The 20,750-nt window shown below is 51.8% G+C and overlaps 1 protein-coding gene across 1 annotated transcript in view; it reads right to left on the bottom strand.

The window, feature by feature from the left end:
- ascc3 (activating signal cointegrator 1 complex subunit 3) overlaps window positions 1–20,750 on the bottom strand; it is a 117,999-nt gene that overhangs the window by 68,512 nt on the left and 28,737 nt on the right. Inside the window, exons 9-10 of the mRNA XM_084441573.1 lie at window positions 11,228–11,431; window positions 10,467–10,607 (exon numbers count right to left, since the gene is read on the bottom strand). Of these exons, the coding sequence (XP_084297699.1) occupies window positions 10,467–10,607; window positions 11,228–11,431 (345 nt within the window). The remainder of the gene's footprint in view (window positions 1–10,466; window positions 10,608–11,227; window positions 11,432–20,750) is intronic.

Genomic DNA, 20,750 nt, shown 5'->3' on the forward strand with positions numbered 1-20,750 from the left:
TCACAGCCAGCCCGGAGACAGCTACTGTAGGTAGAGGAACAGAGAGAAAGACAGAGATAGAAAGACAGAGGGGAAAAAAGGAGGACAGGGAGAGAGGGGGGGGAGAGAGAGAGAGAGAGAGAGAGAGAGAGAGAGAGAGAGAGCACAACCTAATGTAGCTCTGCCCACTGTGCTGCAGATGAGCGTTAGAGACAGAGCTGCACTGGGAGAAACACACCAACCTTACAGAAACGTTCTTTCCTAAAATTACACAGAAAATGTGACGAGTGGGTCTGATGAGCTAGAGACACAAGGTCTGTGCCGGTGGGTGTACAGAGATTGTCCGGAGGTCACTGCACTGCCCTCGACCCGCTGTGATCCGAGGGGGCGGAGTCTCCACACCACGCCACTATCCACGCCACGGGCCCCACAACTCAGCCCCTGAGTGGGCTAGAGACACACAGCCTTCACCGGTCGGGGAAGGTGGGTGGCCCAGAGAGGAGTACACTGTCCCCGACCGGCTCTGACCTGAGGTGGCAGAGTTTTGCCACCACGCCATTGTCCACGCCACGGATCCTGAATGGGCTAGAGACACACGGTCTTCGCCAGTGGGTGCATGGAGATTGCCCGGTCCGTAGTAGTACTAGCAGTAGCTGTTACATTCAGCTGCGGCAGCTAGCCCACCTCACATTTTCTCCAGGAAATGTACTTTCTAGTTATTATTATTATTATTATTATTATTGTTATTGTATTATTGTTATTTAATTAGATAGTTGGTTCTATGCTTTGGCAATATTTACTACAGTATGTATCTAGATAGGCCGCCTGGCCTGGCACAAATGGACATAGAGAGAGAGAGAGAGAGAGAGAGAGAGATGGAGAGAGAGAGATAGGGACACACAAACTCCGACAGACAGACAGTGCGGGTTGGAACATTCTTCCCAGGCTCCTCCCTGGCTCCTGACTAGATTAAGCCGGCCCAGGTCTCCTGGGCGCTGGATCAGGCTCTCTCCTCCTCCGTCTGCCTGATTCTCATGGACATGTGTGGGCTTTGATCAGCGGCTGGTTCTGGTCCGCGGGGGCCGGGCCGGCAAGCGGGCGGCGGTAATCAAGGCCAGAGAGGAGTGGTCAGGGCCGGGCCGGCTCCGCCGCACCGCGGTCCAGATCAGAGAGAGAGACAGATGCGTACCTGACCCGGTTCACCCTAGCAAATTACAAAAGGTGATGCCCCGGCAAACGACACAGACGCACGCGCGCCGTTCCATCAGACATTCTCCCGAGGAATCAACTGTCTAAGCCCGAACCGTACAGTCCACTCTGTTCGCGTCACCTTCGGGAATCGGTAAGTCGTCTCGTTAAGCCTTGCCGTACCAGACCAGCGGAGATCTCCGCCTTCCGACACGTCTGGAGATTTCTACGCTGAAATAGTCGCTAGAACACCGGCGGCCAGTAACAAGACTTGGGCCCACTGCTTCGGATTGGTTGACACGTGAACGAAACCTACGCCCTGAAGACTTTGGATTGGTACTGCAATGCTTTTTTTTTTTTTAATATATATATATATGTTTTACCCATAAACAGGCAGGAAACCGGTGGTCTGTCCGCTCCGAGTAGGAAATGAGTCCTTACCCCAAGTGAAGGAGTTCAAGTATCTGGGGGTCTTGTTCACGAGTGAGGGAACCATGGAGAGGGAGCTTGGCCGGAGAATCGGAGCAGCTGGTGCGGTTCTGCAGTCGCTTTACCGCACTGTTGTGACGAAAAGGGAGCTGAGCCAAAAGGCAAAGCTCTCTATCTACCAGTCTATCTTCGTCCCCACCCTCACCTATGGTCATGAAGGATGGGTCATAACCGAAAGAACGAGATCACGGATACAAGCGTCCGAAATTAGTTTTCTCCGGAGGGTGCTTGGGGTCTCCCTGAGAGATCGGGTGAGAAGTTCAGTCATCCGGGAGAGACTCGGAGTAGAGCCGCTTTGCGTTGAAAGGAGCCAGTTGAGGTGGTTCGGGCATCTAGGATGCCTCCTGGGCGCCTCCCTAGGGAGGTGTTCTAGGAGTGTCCGGCTGGGAGGAGGCCGCGGGGTAGACCCAGGACTAGGTGGCGGGATAACATCTCCGCACTGGCCTGGGAGCGGCTAAAGATTCCCCAGGCAGAGCTGGTTGATGCTGCTAGGGAAAGGGATGTCTGGGGCCCCCTGCTGGAGCTGCTGCCTCCATGACCCGACCCCAGATAAGCGGATGAAGATGGATGGATGGATGTTTTACCCTCTTGGATTGGTTCTGCACTGGAGTTTTTTGTTGTTGTTGTTTCCCCCCACTTTAAGCGACAAAATCTGAATGAGAGTCGTCAGTCTGTAGTCGAGCGAAGCGTTGAGAGACCGGCGACCGAGTCTGTGCTTTGGTCGGGGCGCCCGAGCGGACGGGCTGGGTCTGTGTGCTCATCACAGAGCCCACACGCTGGGTCTCAGCTGGACCATGTCCACCTGCCTGGTCAGGGCTGCCCTCCCTCCTCTCCTCCACTCATCCCTTCTCCAAGACTGGGAACCTTACACTGTCTAGTTGCGTACCTAGGAACTGGGATGAGGAATTGATAAGCGCTAATAAGATATTGTAAGGACAAGCGGTGACAAGACTTCCAGCGCATAAACACATTTATCTATTCTCCTCCTACCTTACCAGCTCAATCACTAGCACCTCACCTGCTCTGTTGACCCGACTCTGTACCCACATGACGGCTACTCAGTCAAAGCTCGAATTCTACTGTAGTTGGGCCATGTTTGTGTGTGTGTGTGTGTGTGTATGTGTATGTTTTTTGTTTTTTTTTGCGCAGGAAAACAAAACAAAACAAAACAATGCATAGTAAATGAGCATGTGAGCTGTTTGCCAACATGTCTGAAGAGTGTTGAAATTCCTATAAAACAATTTGGGCAAAAGTGGTTCATTAAAGCCTCTCTAGTTTGCATTTAAATCAATCTGCCCGGGCCATTAGAGACCTGCGCTCTCACAGAGAAGAGGCCGCGCTGCCTAATTGGCTGCCTGGTGTAAATGGGGGCTCTGGCGGTAGGCGAGTGGGCCGAAGTGCTCTCTCTTTTAATTACCCTTCTCTACCGTAAAATAAAAGCACTTTAAGACTTACCGTTTGAAATGCAACTTGATACGGGAAACATGCTATTGATGCCCTGCATTGTCTTCAAGGTTTAGTATCGACGTTTCTCTGCTGAGTGTATGAAATAGCGACGCCTTCGATTGTACGCCCCCCCCCCCCCCGACTCCTCCCCCTCCGTGTGGTAATTAAGTATCTGTGGATTGTTGAGGTAACAGAACCCCACCCTGTCATCCCCATGAGACCGCGTGGCTGGCCAGGTACCCTGCAGGAGCAGAACACAGAGCTGTGTTTGTGTGTGTGTGTGTGTGTGTGTGTGGAGGGGGTGAAGGAGTTCTACCCCGAAGTGGTAACAGTGATGTGTGCAGCCAGGCCATGACGAGGTCCCCCCAAAGCAGCACGTATCTAATTACCCATGATGCTCTCTGTCTGGAGGCGTCCTTCAGTCCACCTGTATGTCTGTCTGCCTGTCTGTCTGTAATTCTCCAGTGCCAGCGGCTCTATGTCATTAAGTAAATATTTAATCTGGATGGAGAGAGAGAGAGACTCTGGAGAGTGAGAGAGAAAGAGAGAGTGAGAGAGAGAAAGAGACTCTGGAGAAAAAGAGAGTGAGAGAGAGAAAGAGACTCTGGAGAGGGAGTGAAAGAGCGTGAGAGAGAGAAAGAGACTGGAGAGAGAGAGAGAGAGAGAGAGAGAGACTCTGGGGAGAGAGAGAGAGACCGGGTCTGAGAGTGCCGGCGTGCCACCCGCCCGCACACTGGCACGTATGCCAGCAGCTCTCGGGGGCCCTCTCGGCTGTTACCATGGCAACTATCAGTTCCGCGGACGGAGTGTGTGGGTGAGAGAGGAGGTGGTGGTGGGGGGGGCGGTCCTTTCTTTTTTTTTTGTTGCCTTCCAATAAGCGAAGGCCTAATAGGAGTGATGTAAGCGGCTGTGGTGGACTCCCGTGTGTCTGTTGCGACGGCGGAAGTTCACAGGAGGCTCGGCCCGCCAGGCTGCCCGCCAGGCCCCCGGCGGGACACGGAGGACGCAGAGACGAGGGGACCGAGCCGAGACTGCGGCGAGCTGGAGACGGGGGAGGAGGAGGAGGAGGAGGAGGAGGAGGAGGAGGAGGAGGAGGAGGAGGGGGAGGACGAGGACCTCGGAGATGGAGTTATGCACGTGGGATGTTGTACGTTTAAACGCGGCTGCTTGGCTGTGGTGAACCGACAGGGGGATTCGCGATCGAGCCCCCTCTGAGAAAACCTGTGTCTTTGTACAGTAGACCACTAATTGGCTCTGCTACAGCTACTGAATTATAATAATTTGACATCAGAGCGTTTAAAAAAAAAAAAGGGGAAAAAAAGGGGGGGGGAGAAAGAGGCGTGGCCACACCTGGTTCAAGGCGTGTACGTGTGCTGACGTCCAATCAGCAGCGCAGCAGGGCGTTCTCCTGTGGCCTTATGGCTTTCCCAAACTCATAACCCTTCAAACAAACTGTTTAACCAAAGGTGTTGATGAAGGCCTATTTGAAACAACCCCAGCCCTCCTCACCTCCTCCTCCTCCTCTGCTCTCCTCTCCTCTCTCCTTCCCACCGAGGCGCGAAGCAGGCCGCGTCCCTGAACCCCTCCGCCATTTAAAACCTCTCATAACTCCAGAGCTTGGGAGCATCAAGTCCCTGATAAGGGAAATTAACTTCCAGACATGAGCGAATGAGTCCTATTCACAGTCTCATTAGCAGGTTATGCAAGCCATAGTTCTCTCTCTCTCTCTCACGGCAACTCTCATTCACTCTCTCCATCTGTCTAGAAACGCAGCCTCAAAAACGCACAAACCCAAAGACACATGATTGAATTTCCTTTAGAAAAACGTGCAGGGAGAGTGGAAGGAAGCAAGGGCTTTAATAAAGAGAGGGAGAGAGTGAGAGAGAGAGAGAGAGAGAGGGAGAGAGAGAGAGAGAGAGAGAGAGAGTGGGGGGGGGGTGACTACATTACAACAGCAGAGGAACGCTGGCGCCCACCAGAGAAGCTACGGGTGAGAGCACTGGGACCTCTGGTCTTCATTAAAGTCTGAATAACCTTACCATTTTATCTCTCTCTCTCTTACTCCCTCTCCTCTCTCTCTATCACTCTCTCTCCCTCTCTCTCCCTTCTTCCATTCTCTCTCCTTCCACTCCCTCTCTCTGTTCCTAGCTCTCTCGTCTTTCTCTCTCTGAACAAACAGAGTTAGAATGAGGGAAAGAGAGGCAAATATTGTCAGAGACTAGAGAGTTGTACAGTATTGAGCTCTCGGTCTAATCATTCTCTTGGTCAAATCTTCACCCGGCCTACAATATTAATACACCTCCTCAGATGAACTGCTATTGGCCTATTGAAAAATGTACATACTGTAGGTTTATCTCACTCTCGCCCGCCCTCTCTCTTGCTCCCTCTCTCTCTTTCTCCCTCTCTTGCTCCCTCTCTCTCCCTCTCTCTCTCTCTCTCTCTCTCTCTCTCTCCATCCTTAAGTAGCAGTGAGGTTTATGAACCTCAAAAGTCTCAGTTCCACCATAGTGGAGAAGATTTTTTTGAGAGAGATATGCTTGTTCTTGCCAACCTTTTCTGCCTATTCATCTGTCTGTCACTCTCTCTCTCTCTCTCTCCATACTTAAGTAGCAGCGAGGCTTATGAACATCTACCTACTTTAAGCTCCATTATAATGTAGTGAAGATAGATCCTCTTTTGGAGCGATATGCTTGTTCTTGCCAACCCCTCTCCCCTTACCTTCCTCTCTCTCTCTCTCTCAATTCAATTCAATGAGGTTTTATTGACATGACCATACAAAATACAGTATTGCCAAAGCACACCTCTATTTCTCTCCACCTCCCTCTCTCTCTGTCTCTCTCCCTGTCTCTCTCACCGTCTCTATCTCACTCCATCTCTATCTCACTCCGTCTCTCTCTCTCTCCGTCTCTCTCTCTCCGTCTCTCTCTCTCCGTCTCTCTCTCTCCGTCTCTCTCTCTCCGTCTCTCTCTCTCCGTCTCTCTCTCCGTCTCTCTCTCTCCGTCTCTCTCTCCATCTCTCTCTCTGTCTCTCTCCATCTCTCTCTCTCAATCTCTCTCCATCTGTCTCTCTCCGTCTCTCTCTCTTTCTACCTCTCTCTCCGTCTCTCTCGTTTCTGCTTCATGTGGAGTTTCACCCAAATTTCTACCCTTCTCTTCACATTTCTTTCTTCCACTTTTACACACGTGCGCGCACACACACACGCACAAACACATTGTGGTAGACACATCACAGGAAAACAACAATTTTTGTTCATGACAATAATGTCTTCATGCACAAAGAAGGTTAACGATATGGGTAATTAACTGCTCAGCCAATGAGAGACTACACCTGCTTGACGGGGTCATTGACAAACACATTCTTGCTGGGTCGTTCCTCGTTTGCAGGTCAATCATTGTGACAAAACATCTAATTGGTCCATCTCCTTAGTGCTCATTCCTCATGGATATTGAATTCAAATTGATTCATTGATCACTGGAGAGAGAGAGAGAGAACATATCTGACTAATTCTGAGCTAATTGAGCATTTGCAATTAAACTAATTGCTTGATTTACTAATCAATAGAGAAGGATTCATCACCTTAATGTTTGAGATAGATAATCTACAATTATTCCTGTAGTTCAGGTTTAGAGTGGCATCCTCAACCCAGATCCGCTGCGCTGGAAGGGCCTGGTCGAACCCTGGGTAAAATACTGCTTGTCCACCAGGGACACAGACAGGCTGACCACAGCAGGTGGTCTATCCTCCTCTCCTGACATCCACATTAGTAAAAGATCACCGCATTCCTACATGAAACCACATATTTCTAAAAGCTGATGAAAGCCAAGCGATACGTTACGTGACGACGTAAGGAGGGCGTGGCCTTTAGCGCGCCGTCGGTCGCTCTCTCCCGAGGTTCGCCACAGAACGATGCGTAGCGCTGCGTTGAAGCTCCGGTTACCATCTCAAGTCTGTCCATCTCTCCTCCACCCTCCCTCTCTCTCTCTCTCATCCACCCTCCCTCTCTCTCCTCCATCCTCTCTCTCTCCTCCACCCTCCCTCTCTCTCTCCTCCACCCTCCCTCTCTCCCTCTCTCTCTCCTCCATCCTCTCTCTCTCCTCCACCCTCCCTCTCTCCCTCTCTCTCTCCTCCATCCTCTCTCTCTCCTCCACCCTCCCTCTCTCCCTCTCTCTCTCCTCCATCCTCTCTCTCTCCTCCACCCTCCCTCTCTCCCTCTCTCCTCCATCCTCTTTCTCTCCTCCACCCTCCCTCTCTCTCTCCTCCACCCTCCCTCTCTCTCATCCATCCCCCTCTCTGCTATCTCTCTCATCCATCCTCCCTCTTTCCTCCACCCTCCCTCCCTCTCTCCTGCATCCTCCCTCTCTTCTCCATCCTCCATCTCCCTCTCGTCCATCCTCCCTCTCTCCTATCTCTCTTCTCCATCCTCCCTCTCTCTCTCTCCTCTCTCTTCTCCATCCTCCCTCTCTCTCTCCTCCCTCTCCTCCATCCTCGCTCTTTCCTCCACCCTCCCTCCCTCTCTCCTGCATCCTCCCTCTCTCTCTCCTCCATCCTCCCTCTCTCTCTCCTCTCTCCTCCATCCTCCCTCTCTCTCTCTCCTCCATTCTCCCTCTCTCCTTCTCTCTCCTCCCTCTCTCTCCTCCATCCTCCCTTTTTCTCTCTCTCTCCTCTCTCTCTCTCCTCCATCCTCCCTCTCTCTCTCTTCCTCGTTGTTCCCTCCCTCTCTCTTTCCGAGGAACCCTGCTGAGGTGCGACGCAGCCTGGTGTCAACAGGATGTTTGCAAAGTTGTGTGTGTGCGCATGTGTGTGTGTGTGTGTATTTGTGCGCATGTGTGTGTGCATGTGTGTGTACAGTACATGTGTGTGTGCGCGTGTGTGTATATATGTGTGTGTGTGTGTGTGTGTGCCGCGGATCCGGTGTTTTACAGTACAACAGCAGTCACCATAGCAACTACAACTAAGAGCAGGCAAAACGCTTCGTAGGACGAGAGAGAGAGAGAGAGAAAGAGAGAGACAGAGAGAGAGACAGAGAGAGACAGACAGAGAGAGAGAGAGACACAGAGAGAGAGAGAGAGAGAGAGAGACAGAGAGAGAGACAGAGAGAGAGAGAAAGACAGAGACAGAGAGAGAGAGGGAGAGAGAGAGAGAGAGAGAGAGAGAGAGAGAGAGAGAGAGAGGGGGAGGGAGCAACAGAGGGAAAGAGAGAGAGAGGGAGCAAGAGAGAGAGAGGGCGAGCGAGAGAGAGGTATGTAACATGTAACACACACACACACACACACACACACGTGCACCCACACGCACACACAGATCGAACATAAACACACAAACACACACACGTCGAAACACATGCACAGAACACCGGATCGAACATACAGTACATAGATGTCAAACGCACACTCATACACACGCGCACACACACACGCGCACGCGCACACACACACACACACACACACACACACACACACACACACACACACACACACACACACACACACACACACACACACACACACACAGCGTGCGGAGTCAGGTCTGTGGTGAGGGACTGAGGTGTGCTGCAGGAGGAAATCACCCTGGCGTATCTGTTCTATCTGGGAGCTGTGCTCCTGCGCTGAGCAGCCATTCTGCTGGGCCTGTCAGACCAGCCCTAGATAAGGAACTGCTGTGCTCTGCTACATTAAGCCTAAGGGAAAGCATCGTCCGTCCGTGTGTGTGTGTGTGTGTGTGCGTATTTGTGTGTGTGTGTGTGTGTGCGCGCGTGTATGTTTATAGCTCATTTATTGTCGCCCCTCTGTAAGTAAAACTTGACAAAATAGTTTGCCGTAGGTGTGTGTGATTCTTGGGGACGATTAATGTTTCAACTCTACAATGCAGCTTTGCACAGAATACACTTTTTTTTTTTTAAGCGAGCCACAGTCGGTCAGGGTGCGAGGGGCTTAATGCAGAGGCATTTTGGTCTGGGACCGTTGGTCACTCTGAACGTGATCTAATGGCAGGTGCAGACTGTGAGCTGTCGTGAGGGAGCTGGCCTCCCAGAGAGCTGGTCAGCGGTCCTGCCTGGGCGAGCCCACCGGTCCTGTAGAGAATTACGAGGGGGGCCGCCTCTGTAAAATTGTGTGCTGCCTCCAGCTCTCAACAAAAAAAACCCCCAGTAAGACCCGCCAACCTGTAGACATTTTGTGTAGCAGGTAGGTACATTTTGGGTGTTTTCCAGTGATTTATGTTGTCAAATTTTAATCAGTGCGACCTCGACACATAATTGGGAGCATCTGTGGGAGTGCACATAATGGTTCTGCTGCAACCTTTTTTTTCCCACTCAGATGTAATGGAAATTCTGTATTATTAGATCTTAGTTGAACCCCTGAACATATTCGACCCTAGTTGAAGTAATTGAATAGACTGTACGTTGTTTTGGCCAGTGAGAACTGGCCTCTAATTCCTTGCGTAGACAGAATATTGTGCATCTACTATCTTATGTATGTAGAGCTAAGTGCCCTTGATTGTCTTCGCTCACACGGTCCTCGCCACCAACCCTCTCTGTCGACAAAACAGGAATGCGCCTGGGCTGGGGGGGGGGGGGGGGGGGGGCGAGGGCTGGGAAGTTACTCAGACACCAAGGTTTCTCTCTCAGACTGTATAATTGTTGGCTGTAACCACAGATCTGGGCCGCTGTTTCTCACATGGCAGACTGCTGTGTGCATGAAGCCGTATGTTCGACTCTCTCTCTGTCTCTCTCTCTCTGTCTCTCTCTGTCGCTCTCTCTCTATCTCTCTCTCTCTCAACTGAGATTTGACGGTCCCCTTCTCCAGACGGGTTATTGGGGGTGTTTGTATGTATTCTATGTGGCTACTGTGCAGCTTGCCTGCTGGCATGTAATAAACTTTGTTTAACTTAAAGCGTTGGCATTCAACTCTCTCCTGAACAATACTTTTGTCACATGAATTTCCGCAACACAGACGATTCGCTAGTTACTGTACACACGTGCGCTGTTGTTTGCGGTAGCGGTGAAAAGTTTTCATAAATGCCTAAACAGACATATTTCGCTTCACAAACGCATCTAGCCAGTTGCACCTTATCAAGCTCGGGTTATCGAACAGACAATGCTTCCTCTATGGGAGTGTAAAGCCTCTTCTTCATTCATTGACATAAAACCGCTAGTCTACAGTAGCTTACATGTTTGGCCTGACAACCTACGTTATAGTCACAGTGCCTTGATGTTCCCACACAAATGTTCTAGACTGTTATGAACAATAAAATGTGTGTGTTTCTGTGTGTGTGGGTGTGGGTGTGTGTGTGTGGGTGTGTGAGAGAGAGAGTAAGAGAGAGAGAGAGAGAGAGAGAGAGATTGAGTAAGTGTGCACGTGCCCTACCTGTGTTCTGAGTATCTCTCCTTTGGTTAGCTGCATGTCTCCTGTGAGCTCTTTGACAGTGATGCCCAGTGGCTCCAAGCGCTTGCTGAAGTAATTAGTCATCTCAGCAGCCAAGGCTTTCATAGGAGCCACATACACAATCTACAGAGAGAGAGAGAGAGAGAGAGAGAGAGATAGAGACAGAGACAGAGAGAGAGAGAGAGAGAGAGAGAGAGAGAGGGAGAGGGGGGGGGGAGCAAAGGGAGGGGGAAAGGCAGAGAGAGAAAAAGAGAGAGAGGGAGATAGAGAGATAGCGAGAGAGGGGAAAGAGAGACAGAGGGAGAGGGAGAGGAAGAACATGGTTATGATAAATGAGTAGAGAGAGTAGTACCATTTGTCCTCTCTGGCAACAACAGGCACAAATCACCATTTATTGAGAAATATGAAGCGAGCGATTTTACATTGAGGAAATTTAACGGTGATGTATGAAAAGTACCCATCGTTGCTGGCTGCCAATGAGCGTGTGTGTGTTCTTGTTAAAGTATACATGTGGGAGCATGTATACTTTAACCCAGATAGAATAGTGAAACAATTATACTCATAACCCAGAAGAATAGTTTAACAAAAAAAGCATTCCTTGTGGGTACCTTTTCATTAACCCCACAAGTTTAGGGGTTCATTTTAGGGTCAAAGATTTCAAAACGGGGGGGGGGGGGGGGTGTTTATGCCTTTGTCTTTACGTGTGTGTGTGTGTGTGTGTGTGTGTGTGTGTGCGAGCGTGCCTTAAACTCCTCCTTGCGGATGACCCCGCCCGGCGCCAGGTGCTGACGGACCTCGTGCAGCACGGCCAGCATGGCGATGTTGGTCTTGCCGGCGCCGGTCGGGGCGCAGATCAGCAGGTTCTCGTTGGTGTTGTAGGCCGCCTCGAACACGATGGACTGGATTCTGTTGAGGCGAGTCATCCCCTTGAACACCAGCTGGGCGATCTACACACACACACACACACACACACACACACACATACGCACACACACACACGCAGTCTGAGTGCAGCGTAATTACAGTCATCTGTCCTTTAGGCTGGTGGGTGAACGCTAGATTGATCGGGCGACGCAAATAATTCTGTTCAGCTTCTAGAGTGAGTCACAGGAAGACATGTTCTAAATAGGTCAGGGAGGGGAGGGGGGAAAAGTTTGTGACCGACCACGTGACAAAAAAAACATCCAGCCATGGATGGATGCCTGACAGGAGGCTGCATAGCCGTGTGTGTGTGTGTGTGTGGGGGGGGGGGGGCTCCTGGGGAGTAGCTGTCAGTCAACCCTCCCCTCTGCCTGGCGACCGGGCCCGGGAGACATCCCTCAATCTCCTCGACACTCTGATAAGGAGGGACCCGACCGCCTCTGAACGACAGCCACCGAATCACACACACACACACACACTCGCACATGCACACACACCCGCACGGACAAAGGTACACACACACACGACCAAAGACAACCAAACACACACACACACGGACAAAGATACACACACAAACGTACACACGCATGCGCACACACACACACACACACACACACACACACACAGTCCAGAGATTCACTGACAGCTGCCGAGTTCAGCCCTTGCGGAGAGCCAGCGAAAGCAGGGCCCGCTACTGCTTCACCTCGCCGTCGGCTGAAGGGGAGGGGCTCGGAGCGGACTAGGCGGCGGCGCGGCTGCCCCGTCTCAGTTCCTCCTTCCTCTTTCCTCCTCGAACCCCTTCTCTCTCTCCGCCCTGGAGCGCGGGACGGGGAGGAGAGGCCGAGACGCCGCGGCCTCCGACGGCGCCGGCGGTATTCATTTATTCGGGGGGTTCATTAAAAAATATGTCATCACTCTCCGCTCTCCGCTCCGATTCGCTCCAACACCAATAATTAAAGAGCGCCGCGTGTCGCCCGGGGGGGGGGGGACTCGGGATAGAGGTCTTCCGCCGGGTCTCCGCCCCCCCCCCCCCCCGAAACCCCCTGGGCCCCGGGCGGAGGAGGGGCGGGGGAGGATATTAACGCATCACAGAGCAACTTTATTAAGAGTGGGTTTAAGACGGAGAGAGGTCGCGGAGGCTCGGGGCCCCGGCGCTGAACCCTGACGGGAGAGAGGGGGCTCTGACTGACGGCTCAGGTACAGACAGAGGGCCAAAGGGTTACCTGGCTCCAGCCTGCCTGGGCCCCCTGTCTGCTGGGTAGACAGGCGGGTGTGTGGGTGGGTGGAAGGATGGGTGGATGGATGGATGGATGGATGGATGGATGGATGGATGGATGGGTGGGTGGATGGGTGGGTGGGTGGGTGGGTGGGTGGGTGGATGGATGGAGTGGGTGGGTGGGTGGGTGGGTGGGTGGGTGGGTGGGTGGGTGGGTGGGTGGGTGGGTGGATGGATGGATGGATGGATGGATGGATGGATGGATGGATGGATGGATGGGTGGATGGGTGGATGGGTGGGTGGGTGGATGGATGGATGGATGGATGGATGGATGGATGGATGGATGGATGGATGGGTGGGTGGGTGGATGGATGGATGGGTGGGTGGATGGGTGGATGGATGGATGGGTGGATGGATGGATAGATGGAAGGGTGGGAGGGCGCGTGGGTAGCTGACAGTCCGTCCGCCTGTCCGTCAGCGCTGTCGCCGCCGCCCGCCAGCCTGTTCAGGGAAGTCCGACCGGTAGCCTCATCATAACAGGCTACAGCCTCTATCTTTCCATCACAGACGGGCGCTTCCGGAGCCGGAGCCTAATTCAGCCCAGGGAACTCTTTAAGGTGATACCTGGCCCATCGGCCTCCTTAGTGGGGAGGGATATTGTCATTTCAGTGTGATTTACCTTCTCCAATCCATACTTCCTCTAAATGACTGCAGGGCTCTCTCTCTCTCTCTCTCTCATTCTCTCTCTGTCCCTCTCCGTCTATCTATAACTCTCTCTTTCTGTCTCCCTCCATCCATCCATCCATCCATCCATCCATTCTCTCTCTCTCCCTCCTTCTCTCTCTGTCCCTCTCCGTCTATCTTTAACTCTCTCTTTCTGTCTCTCACTATCCATCTCTCTCTCTCTCTCTCTCTCTCTCTCTCTCTCTCTGGAAGCAGCCTTGCGAGTCGATCTTCTTCCTGTCCAACCAATTATTTTCCCCAAGGCCAAGTCCTGAGTGCACCAACTTATAAATATTCATGTCTGAATTAAAGGCACCCCCCCCCCGTCCCTTCCCCGCCCCCCACAAGTTTCACCCCGTTTCGCACGGCTCCTGAACACCCTCGTGTGTCGCCGTGGCGACCAGAGTGTGCCGCCGCCGTGCTCACTTTAGCGGCTAGTCTGCCTTTTGATTTATCGAGCGCGTCTGTTTGTAACGGAGAGCCTGTGTCCCCGCACTCCTTAAACATGCTAATTCATGCAAATATATGCCTGCCCCAATATTCACCTTGAGGTAATGCATACATGTTGTAAATATGGAGTTGCTATCATTTAATGATCTTTGAAAATGTTCAGTTTTTTTTTTCTTCTCTCTCTCCATTCGTTCTTTCCTGGCTTAATTGTTATGCAAATGCATGCGCACACATCTTCCAATAGGAAAGCCAGCTGTCCCTGCCGGCGGTAGTCTCTGGGGTCCAAGACAGTATAAGATGGGAGATATCCTCTCTAGCTACTGTACAGCACAGTACTGCACAGGTACAGGTAAAATGCGAATCCAGCTTAATCTAAAAGCAAACCTGGCTCGATAACAACGCACACCAGTCGACAGACGTCAAAGTCACATCTACATCATGCACACACAGGCCAAATGCTGAGTGACATCATCACTCTGACATCACCGGGCCAGACTTCCAGCTGTGTCACTGAGGTGCCAGAACCTTCAAACGTTCCACCGCCACGGAACCCACAGAACACACCACCACACCGACCTAGGACCTCTGTCGTTCTCGCACACTGATGGGCACACACACTCGCACGCACACTCGCACGCACTCGCACACACACTCGCACGCGCGCGCACGCGCGCACGCACACACACACACACACGCACACACGCGCATACGCACACCCACAAAACCTCTGTGTTTTGCCATGTGTTCTCTCATTTTTTAAAAGCACTTTCAACGCAACTCACACGTCTGCCTCGCCGCCGCTCAAACATCACGGTGAGCAGCAGACAGCGCGCCAAGGCCAGAGTTTACCTAGAGCATCACTTAGCGCTCCGCTACGACCCGGTGCCTAAGCCTGGAGAGGCCTGTCCACTAGGCCGGGCACCGCTGACTGGTCAAGTGTCCAGCGACAGGGCTAGGTACAGTTAGTACATTGGTTTCTAAGGAGACCAGCTGTGCCTGTCCAGAGCGGAATGCGTCTCTAAAGTAAAATCCCAGCTGGCTAGTCGGTCGTGACTAGAAAAACAGGGTGGCTTTAAAGGTGCAGTGGGTAGAATTTTGTGGCAGAATTGTTTGTAGACTTGGTTGAAATGGAATATAATATTCATAAGTATGTTTTAATTAGTGTTTATTTCCACGAAATGGAAATGAAAATAAGAATCATTATATTTCCGTTACCTTAGAATGAGCCCTTTATATCTACATGCGGAGCGGGTCCTTCCACGAAGGCCGCCATTATGCACCGTGTAGACTGATTAGTCGGTCGCAATCTGCACTAGATGCCACCAAAAATAACGCACTGCACCTTTAAAGGACAGGTTCGGAATTTAGCATTATAAGCCATGTTAAAAGGTTATTTACGATCATATACAATGGCCGATATCTAAGTTTCGTCAAACGGTGCAGTCTCGAGATATAGCCCATCGCCGCTAACACACTCAATGGATCCATAGGTGCACAAACAAAATTCCTGAAAAACACCATAAACTCTCATTTCTAAAGACAGGAAACTCACCGAGTGATCACCGGTGTGAAAATGCCTGTGATATTGGCCGTTGTATATGATCGTAAATAACCGTATAACATAATAATAACATAATGCTAAATTCCGAACATGTCCTTTAACCGAAAGCCTGCAGCAGGACCGCAAACTGTTCTCAGGCGTGTCGTTCAGCGGGGCCGTACGGGGACGCAGAGCACCTGTGTGTGCGTCTGTGCGTGAGAGAGCGAGCGCACGGGAGAACCCCCCCCACCCCCCAGCGCGTCCTGGTGGGCGGCGGGGGGGGGGTGGGAGCTGACAGGCTCATTAACGGAGCGGATACACAGCCCACGGCCATATGAGCCAACTGGGCTGACTGGGAATAGAGCGCCAGTCCGCCAGCCACTTAAAAGACACTAATTGGACCCACACAGATCTGGCGTAATGATTCTACAGAAGAAGAAAAGACAAACTTCCAAAAAAAAAAAACGCCGACCTCGTCTTATGTCCGTTTTCTCAGCCTGCCCCGGTACGGACAGCGGGGCGGGCGGGTTCTGGGGCGGCCACGCCCTTTTAAGGACAGCCACGTCGCGACGAGGGGACAGCCCGTGGACGGTTTTGTTGGCGGATGAAGCAGCCACACCGGGGGTAGGCCCTTTGTGTGTTTGCTGTATGACTCACCGCACGCTCCGCTAAACCACGGTAATTAAATTCTGCTGTTCATTTGGTAAGGGGAAGCTATGAGAGAAATAATTGTTTTCATGCTATTCCTTTTAATTACTTTCTGGTTCCATTTCATTCCATTTGAACTGACGGCTTGATCAACTTTTAATTGCTAGTTGTAGCAAACATCTTACCAAGGCCACGCCGCACAAAGAATGACCTGGCTGCGCGCGCACACACACACGCAGGCACACGCACGCACACACGCACGCTCGTGCACGCACACACGCGCGCACGCGCACACACACACACACACACACACACACACACACACACACAGTCCAGATGTATGGTGCACTCTAACAGAGATGTACTGTAGATGCAGCAAACAGCAGGCCCTCTCATTTCCCTACAGTACTCCAGCAGGGGGACGCACGGAGAGAGAGAAAGATGGAGAGGAGAGAGAGAAAGATGGAGAAAGAAGAGGACGAGAGAGAGAGAGAGAAATGCAGAGAGGTGATCCATCACCTTGTTTACCTGTCAAAAAAAAAGTGGTTGCGCCCCAACCCCAGAGCCCCACCCCTACACCGAGCCCAGCCAATGGTACATCTGCTCAGTTATCCTTACCTAGCGCCCCTGATGCCCCGCCCACCCCTCCTCATCACTTGACAGACCAGTGATTGTAGCCGGGGACATGAGTTGCCCCTCCCCCCTTCCCCAGGCTCTCCTCTCCTGACTTTAACGAGTCTAACGTTACCCCACGGCCTCCTGGGATTTCCCCCGCGCCTCTCGCTCTCTCATTCCCACACCTGCTCCGCTTGAACAAACACACACACACACGTCCACTAAGGAGGACGAAATTAAAACTGGATTATGAAATGCAATCAGGCTTGATTAATTATGGATGCCAGTTATCTCGGCTCTTGTCTCTTCCTGTGCAACTCTCCTCCCAGCTCGAATGAACTCCAACGACTCAATGAGCGCATCTAACCCTGCCCACTTCTGAACAAACAATTCTAACCCTGCCCACTCCTGAACGAACAATTCTAACCCTGCCCACTCCTGAACAAACAATTCTAACCCTGCCCACTCCTGAACGAACAATTATAACCCTGCCCACTCCTGAACGAACAATTAAAACGCTGCCCACTCCTGAACAAACAATAATAACCCTGCCCACTCCTGAACAAACAATTCTAACCCTGCCCACTTCTGAACGAACAATTCTAACCCTGCCCACTGCTGAACGAACAATTCTTACCCTGCCCACTTCTGAACGAACAATTCTAACCCTGCCCACTCCTGAACGAACAATTCTAACCCTGCCCACTCCTGAACGAACAATTCTTACCCTGCCCACTCCTGAACGAACAATTCTAACCCTGCCCACTCCTGAACGAACAATTCTAACCCTGCCCACTCCTGAATGAACAATTATAACCCTGCCCACTCCTGAACAAACAATTATAACCCTGCCCACTCCTGAACAAACAATTATAACCCTGCCCACTCCTGAACGAACAATTATAACGCTGCCCACTCCTGAACAAACAATTCTAACCCTGCCCACTCCTGAACAAACAATTATAACCCTGCCCACTCCTGAACAAACAATTCTAACCCTGCCCACTGCTGAACGAACAATTCTAACCCTGCCCACTCCTGAACGAACAATTCTAACCCTGCCCACTCCTGAACGAACAATTATAACGCTGCCCACTCCTGAACAAACAATTATAACCCTGCCCACTCCTGAACAAACAATTCTAACCCTGCCCGCTACTGAACGCACACTGGGAACACACAGACAGCGGGGGGGTCTGAGGAAAGCAATATAATGACCACCACATCACACCAATCATCATCCCCTCCAAAGGCCTTGAGGTGCTAGACGCTAAACAGAGACAGAACCTTGGGACCTCTGGCTGTGCTCAGACACTTCCCAGGCCAATTTGTACGGTAGCTATACGTGTATGTGTGTGTGTGTGTGTGTGTGTGTGTGTGTGCGGGAGCCGAGTGTAGAGAGGGAGGTGATTCATCCGTTATACGGGGGAAACATCGTCATCGCATCATCACAGTCGTAAGTCTCCACGACAACCTGCCGGTCTGAGGGAAGGGGGAGTGGGGGGTGGTGGACAACACATAATAAAGACCACGGTCGGAGATGTAGGGGGAAATATCGAAGCCGGTCATGGCGGTAGGCCATCCCTCAGCTCCTCCTGTCCCCCCAGACTCAGCCACGGGGGAGCAGGGAGGGCCTTCCCCCGCCGTCCCTAAACCCTCCTCCACTCGACTCCCCCCGCCGTCTGGGGAAGATCCACGCCGTCTCGCCATCCCTCAGGGCGCGGGGAGCGGCCGGCGTTCCCGGGAGGAGCTCAAAGCGATTGCACGCACCATAGCGACCGCATGTACTGTGTATAAGTGTTTTGAGTATATATATATATACACACTCGCTGAGAAAGTGTGTTTGAGTGTGTGTGTGTGTGTGTGTGTGTGTGTGTGTGTGTGTGTGTGTGTGTGTGTGTGACGACGCTGTCAGCGCCGGAATGAGAGCGCCGCCGTCCCCCACCACATATTTATTCAGAGAAGGAGGGAGGCTTTTACCAGCCGGAGGAGAGCGGTTCGCCCGACCCTCTGATTCATTAGTTAGAAAGGCGCCCTAATAAATTCCGCACTCGTAATGTTTCACAGCACTGTTAAAGCAGCTCCAGCCCCGGTGCGGAGTCCCGCTGCCCATTACCGCTTCCTATAAACGACAATCTGGTTTCGGCCGAGAAAGAGAGGATGGGAGAAGACGTGGTGTGTGTGTGTGTGTGTGGGGGGGGTAATAAATGCGTTAGGCTTTCGGGCCTGCCGTTCAAAGCTCTCCTAATAGCACGTAAAGACTTATTAGCCGTTGGGCGCGGGCGCTTTAGAAGAGCGGGCCACTTTGTTCGAGAGTCGTGCCGGGTTTTAAGCTAATGAATAAAGGAGCCGCCTGGCCGTGGCTGATGGTCATCGCTCAGCAGAAGGGGGTCGCTCTGGACTGGTCAGAGCCGGGGGACGTTCTGGACCGGTCGCGGCCGGGGGTCGCTCTGGACCGGTCACAGCCGGGGTTCAAACAGGAGGAAGGTGGAGACACTGCTGGGGAGGAACAACAGAACCCAAGAGAAAAATAGACGAGGCTCTCGGAGAACGATAGAGGAGGGTGAAGAAATCACTTTTTACCCATTACAAGTGTTCCATAACACCGCTATTATATATGCTGTGTGTGTGTGTGTGTGTGTGTATATATATATATATATATATATATTTGTGTGTGTGTATGTACTAGACATCATACGGTGCAAAATGTGAAAAAAAACAACAACTACAGTATATATCCATGGAATATTCCATGCTGGGCGCACCCTCAAGCCCTCCTGAGATATCACTTTCAGCAGGCCAGTGAGGTCACAGTGACCTTGACCTTTGACCACCATCTAATCTAAATCTAATCAGTTAATCCTTGAGTCCAACTGGACATTCTGGCCAAATTTGAAGAAATTCCCTCAAGCCGTTCCTGAGATATCAAGTTCACCAGTCCAAAAACACCTTTTGTGACATCACGGTGACCTTGACCACCAAAATTGAATCAGTTCATCTTTGAGTCCAACTGGACATTCTGGTCAAATTTGAATACATTCTGTCAAGCCTTTCTTGAGATATCGCGTTAACAAGAATGGGACAGACGGACATACGGCCGGGTGTATGGACTACAGACAACAGGGAAACATAATGCCATCCGGCCACGGCTGCGCCAGGTGGAGGCATAAAAAATGGAGGAAAAAAAAAACGAATAAGGCTCAGTAAAACCACCACAAAACATTCCTTTCACCGCCGTGCGGTAATTAATTGTCCCCTGTGAGACAGTAAAAACAGGAAACGACCTCGTGGGAGAAAGATCAATCCTCTCTGTCTAGTATCTGTGGATCTACTGGTATCTGTCCATCTCAACTCATCTCCCTGAGAGGAGGGTGTTTCAGCCTCCAGACCCCCATCCCCTCCCCCAGGACCCTCCTACCGCAGGATGGACGACCTCTCCGTGACCTGCACAGAGGGGCTGTAGCCTTTCAGAGTGCACTCATCTCACACCGCTGTGTGTGTGTGTCTGTGTATATGTCTGTGTGTGTGTGTGTGTGTATGTGTGTGCACGTGTGTGTTTGTGTGTGTGTGTGTGTATATGAGTCTGACGCACTCTCTCTCAAGACCAGCCTGCTTCAAGACCCTCACCATAATTCCTGTCCCCAATAAAACAAAGATCACATGACTACAGGCCCATCGCCCTGACCTCTGTAGTGATGAAGGTCTTTGAGAGTCTTGTTCTGCTGCACCTCAAACCTCTGGAACAAGCAGGCACCTACGCCATGATCCTGTTTGTGGATTTCAGCTCTACCTTCAACAAAATCCTTCCACCCAAACTGGAGTGCGAGCTCTCCCAGCTGCACATGCCCGACTCTACCAGCAGGTGGATCGCCGACTTCCTGTCCAACAGGAAACAGAACCGTGAAGCTGGGCAAAAACATCTCCGACTCCAGATCCATCAGCACCGGCTTCCCCCAGGGCTGCGTCCTTTCCCCCCTACTCTTCTCCCTGAACACCAACAGCTGCACCTCCAGCCACCAGTCTGTCAAGCTCCTGAAGTTTGCAGACGACACCACCTTCCTCATCGGACTCGTCTCTTGAGGGACACGAGTCCGCCTACAGGCAGGAGATCGACCAGCTGCTGTCCTGGTGCAGCCAAAACAACCTGGAGGCC

This window comes from Borostomias antarcticus (genome assembly GCF_949987555.1).
Source record: "Borostomias antarcticus genome assembly, chromosome: 8".
NCBI classification, from domain to species: domain Eukaryota; kingdom Metazoa; phylum Chordata; class Actinopteri; order Stomiiformes; family Stomiidae; genus Borostomias; species Borostomias antarcticus.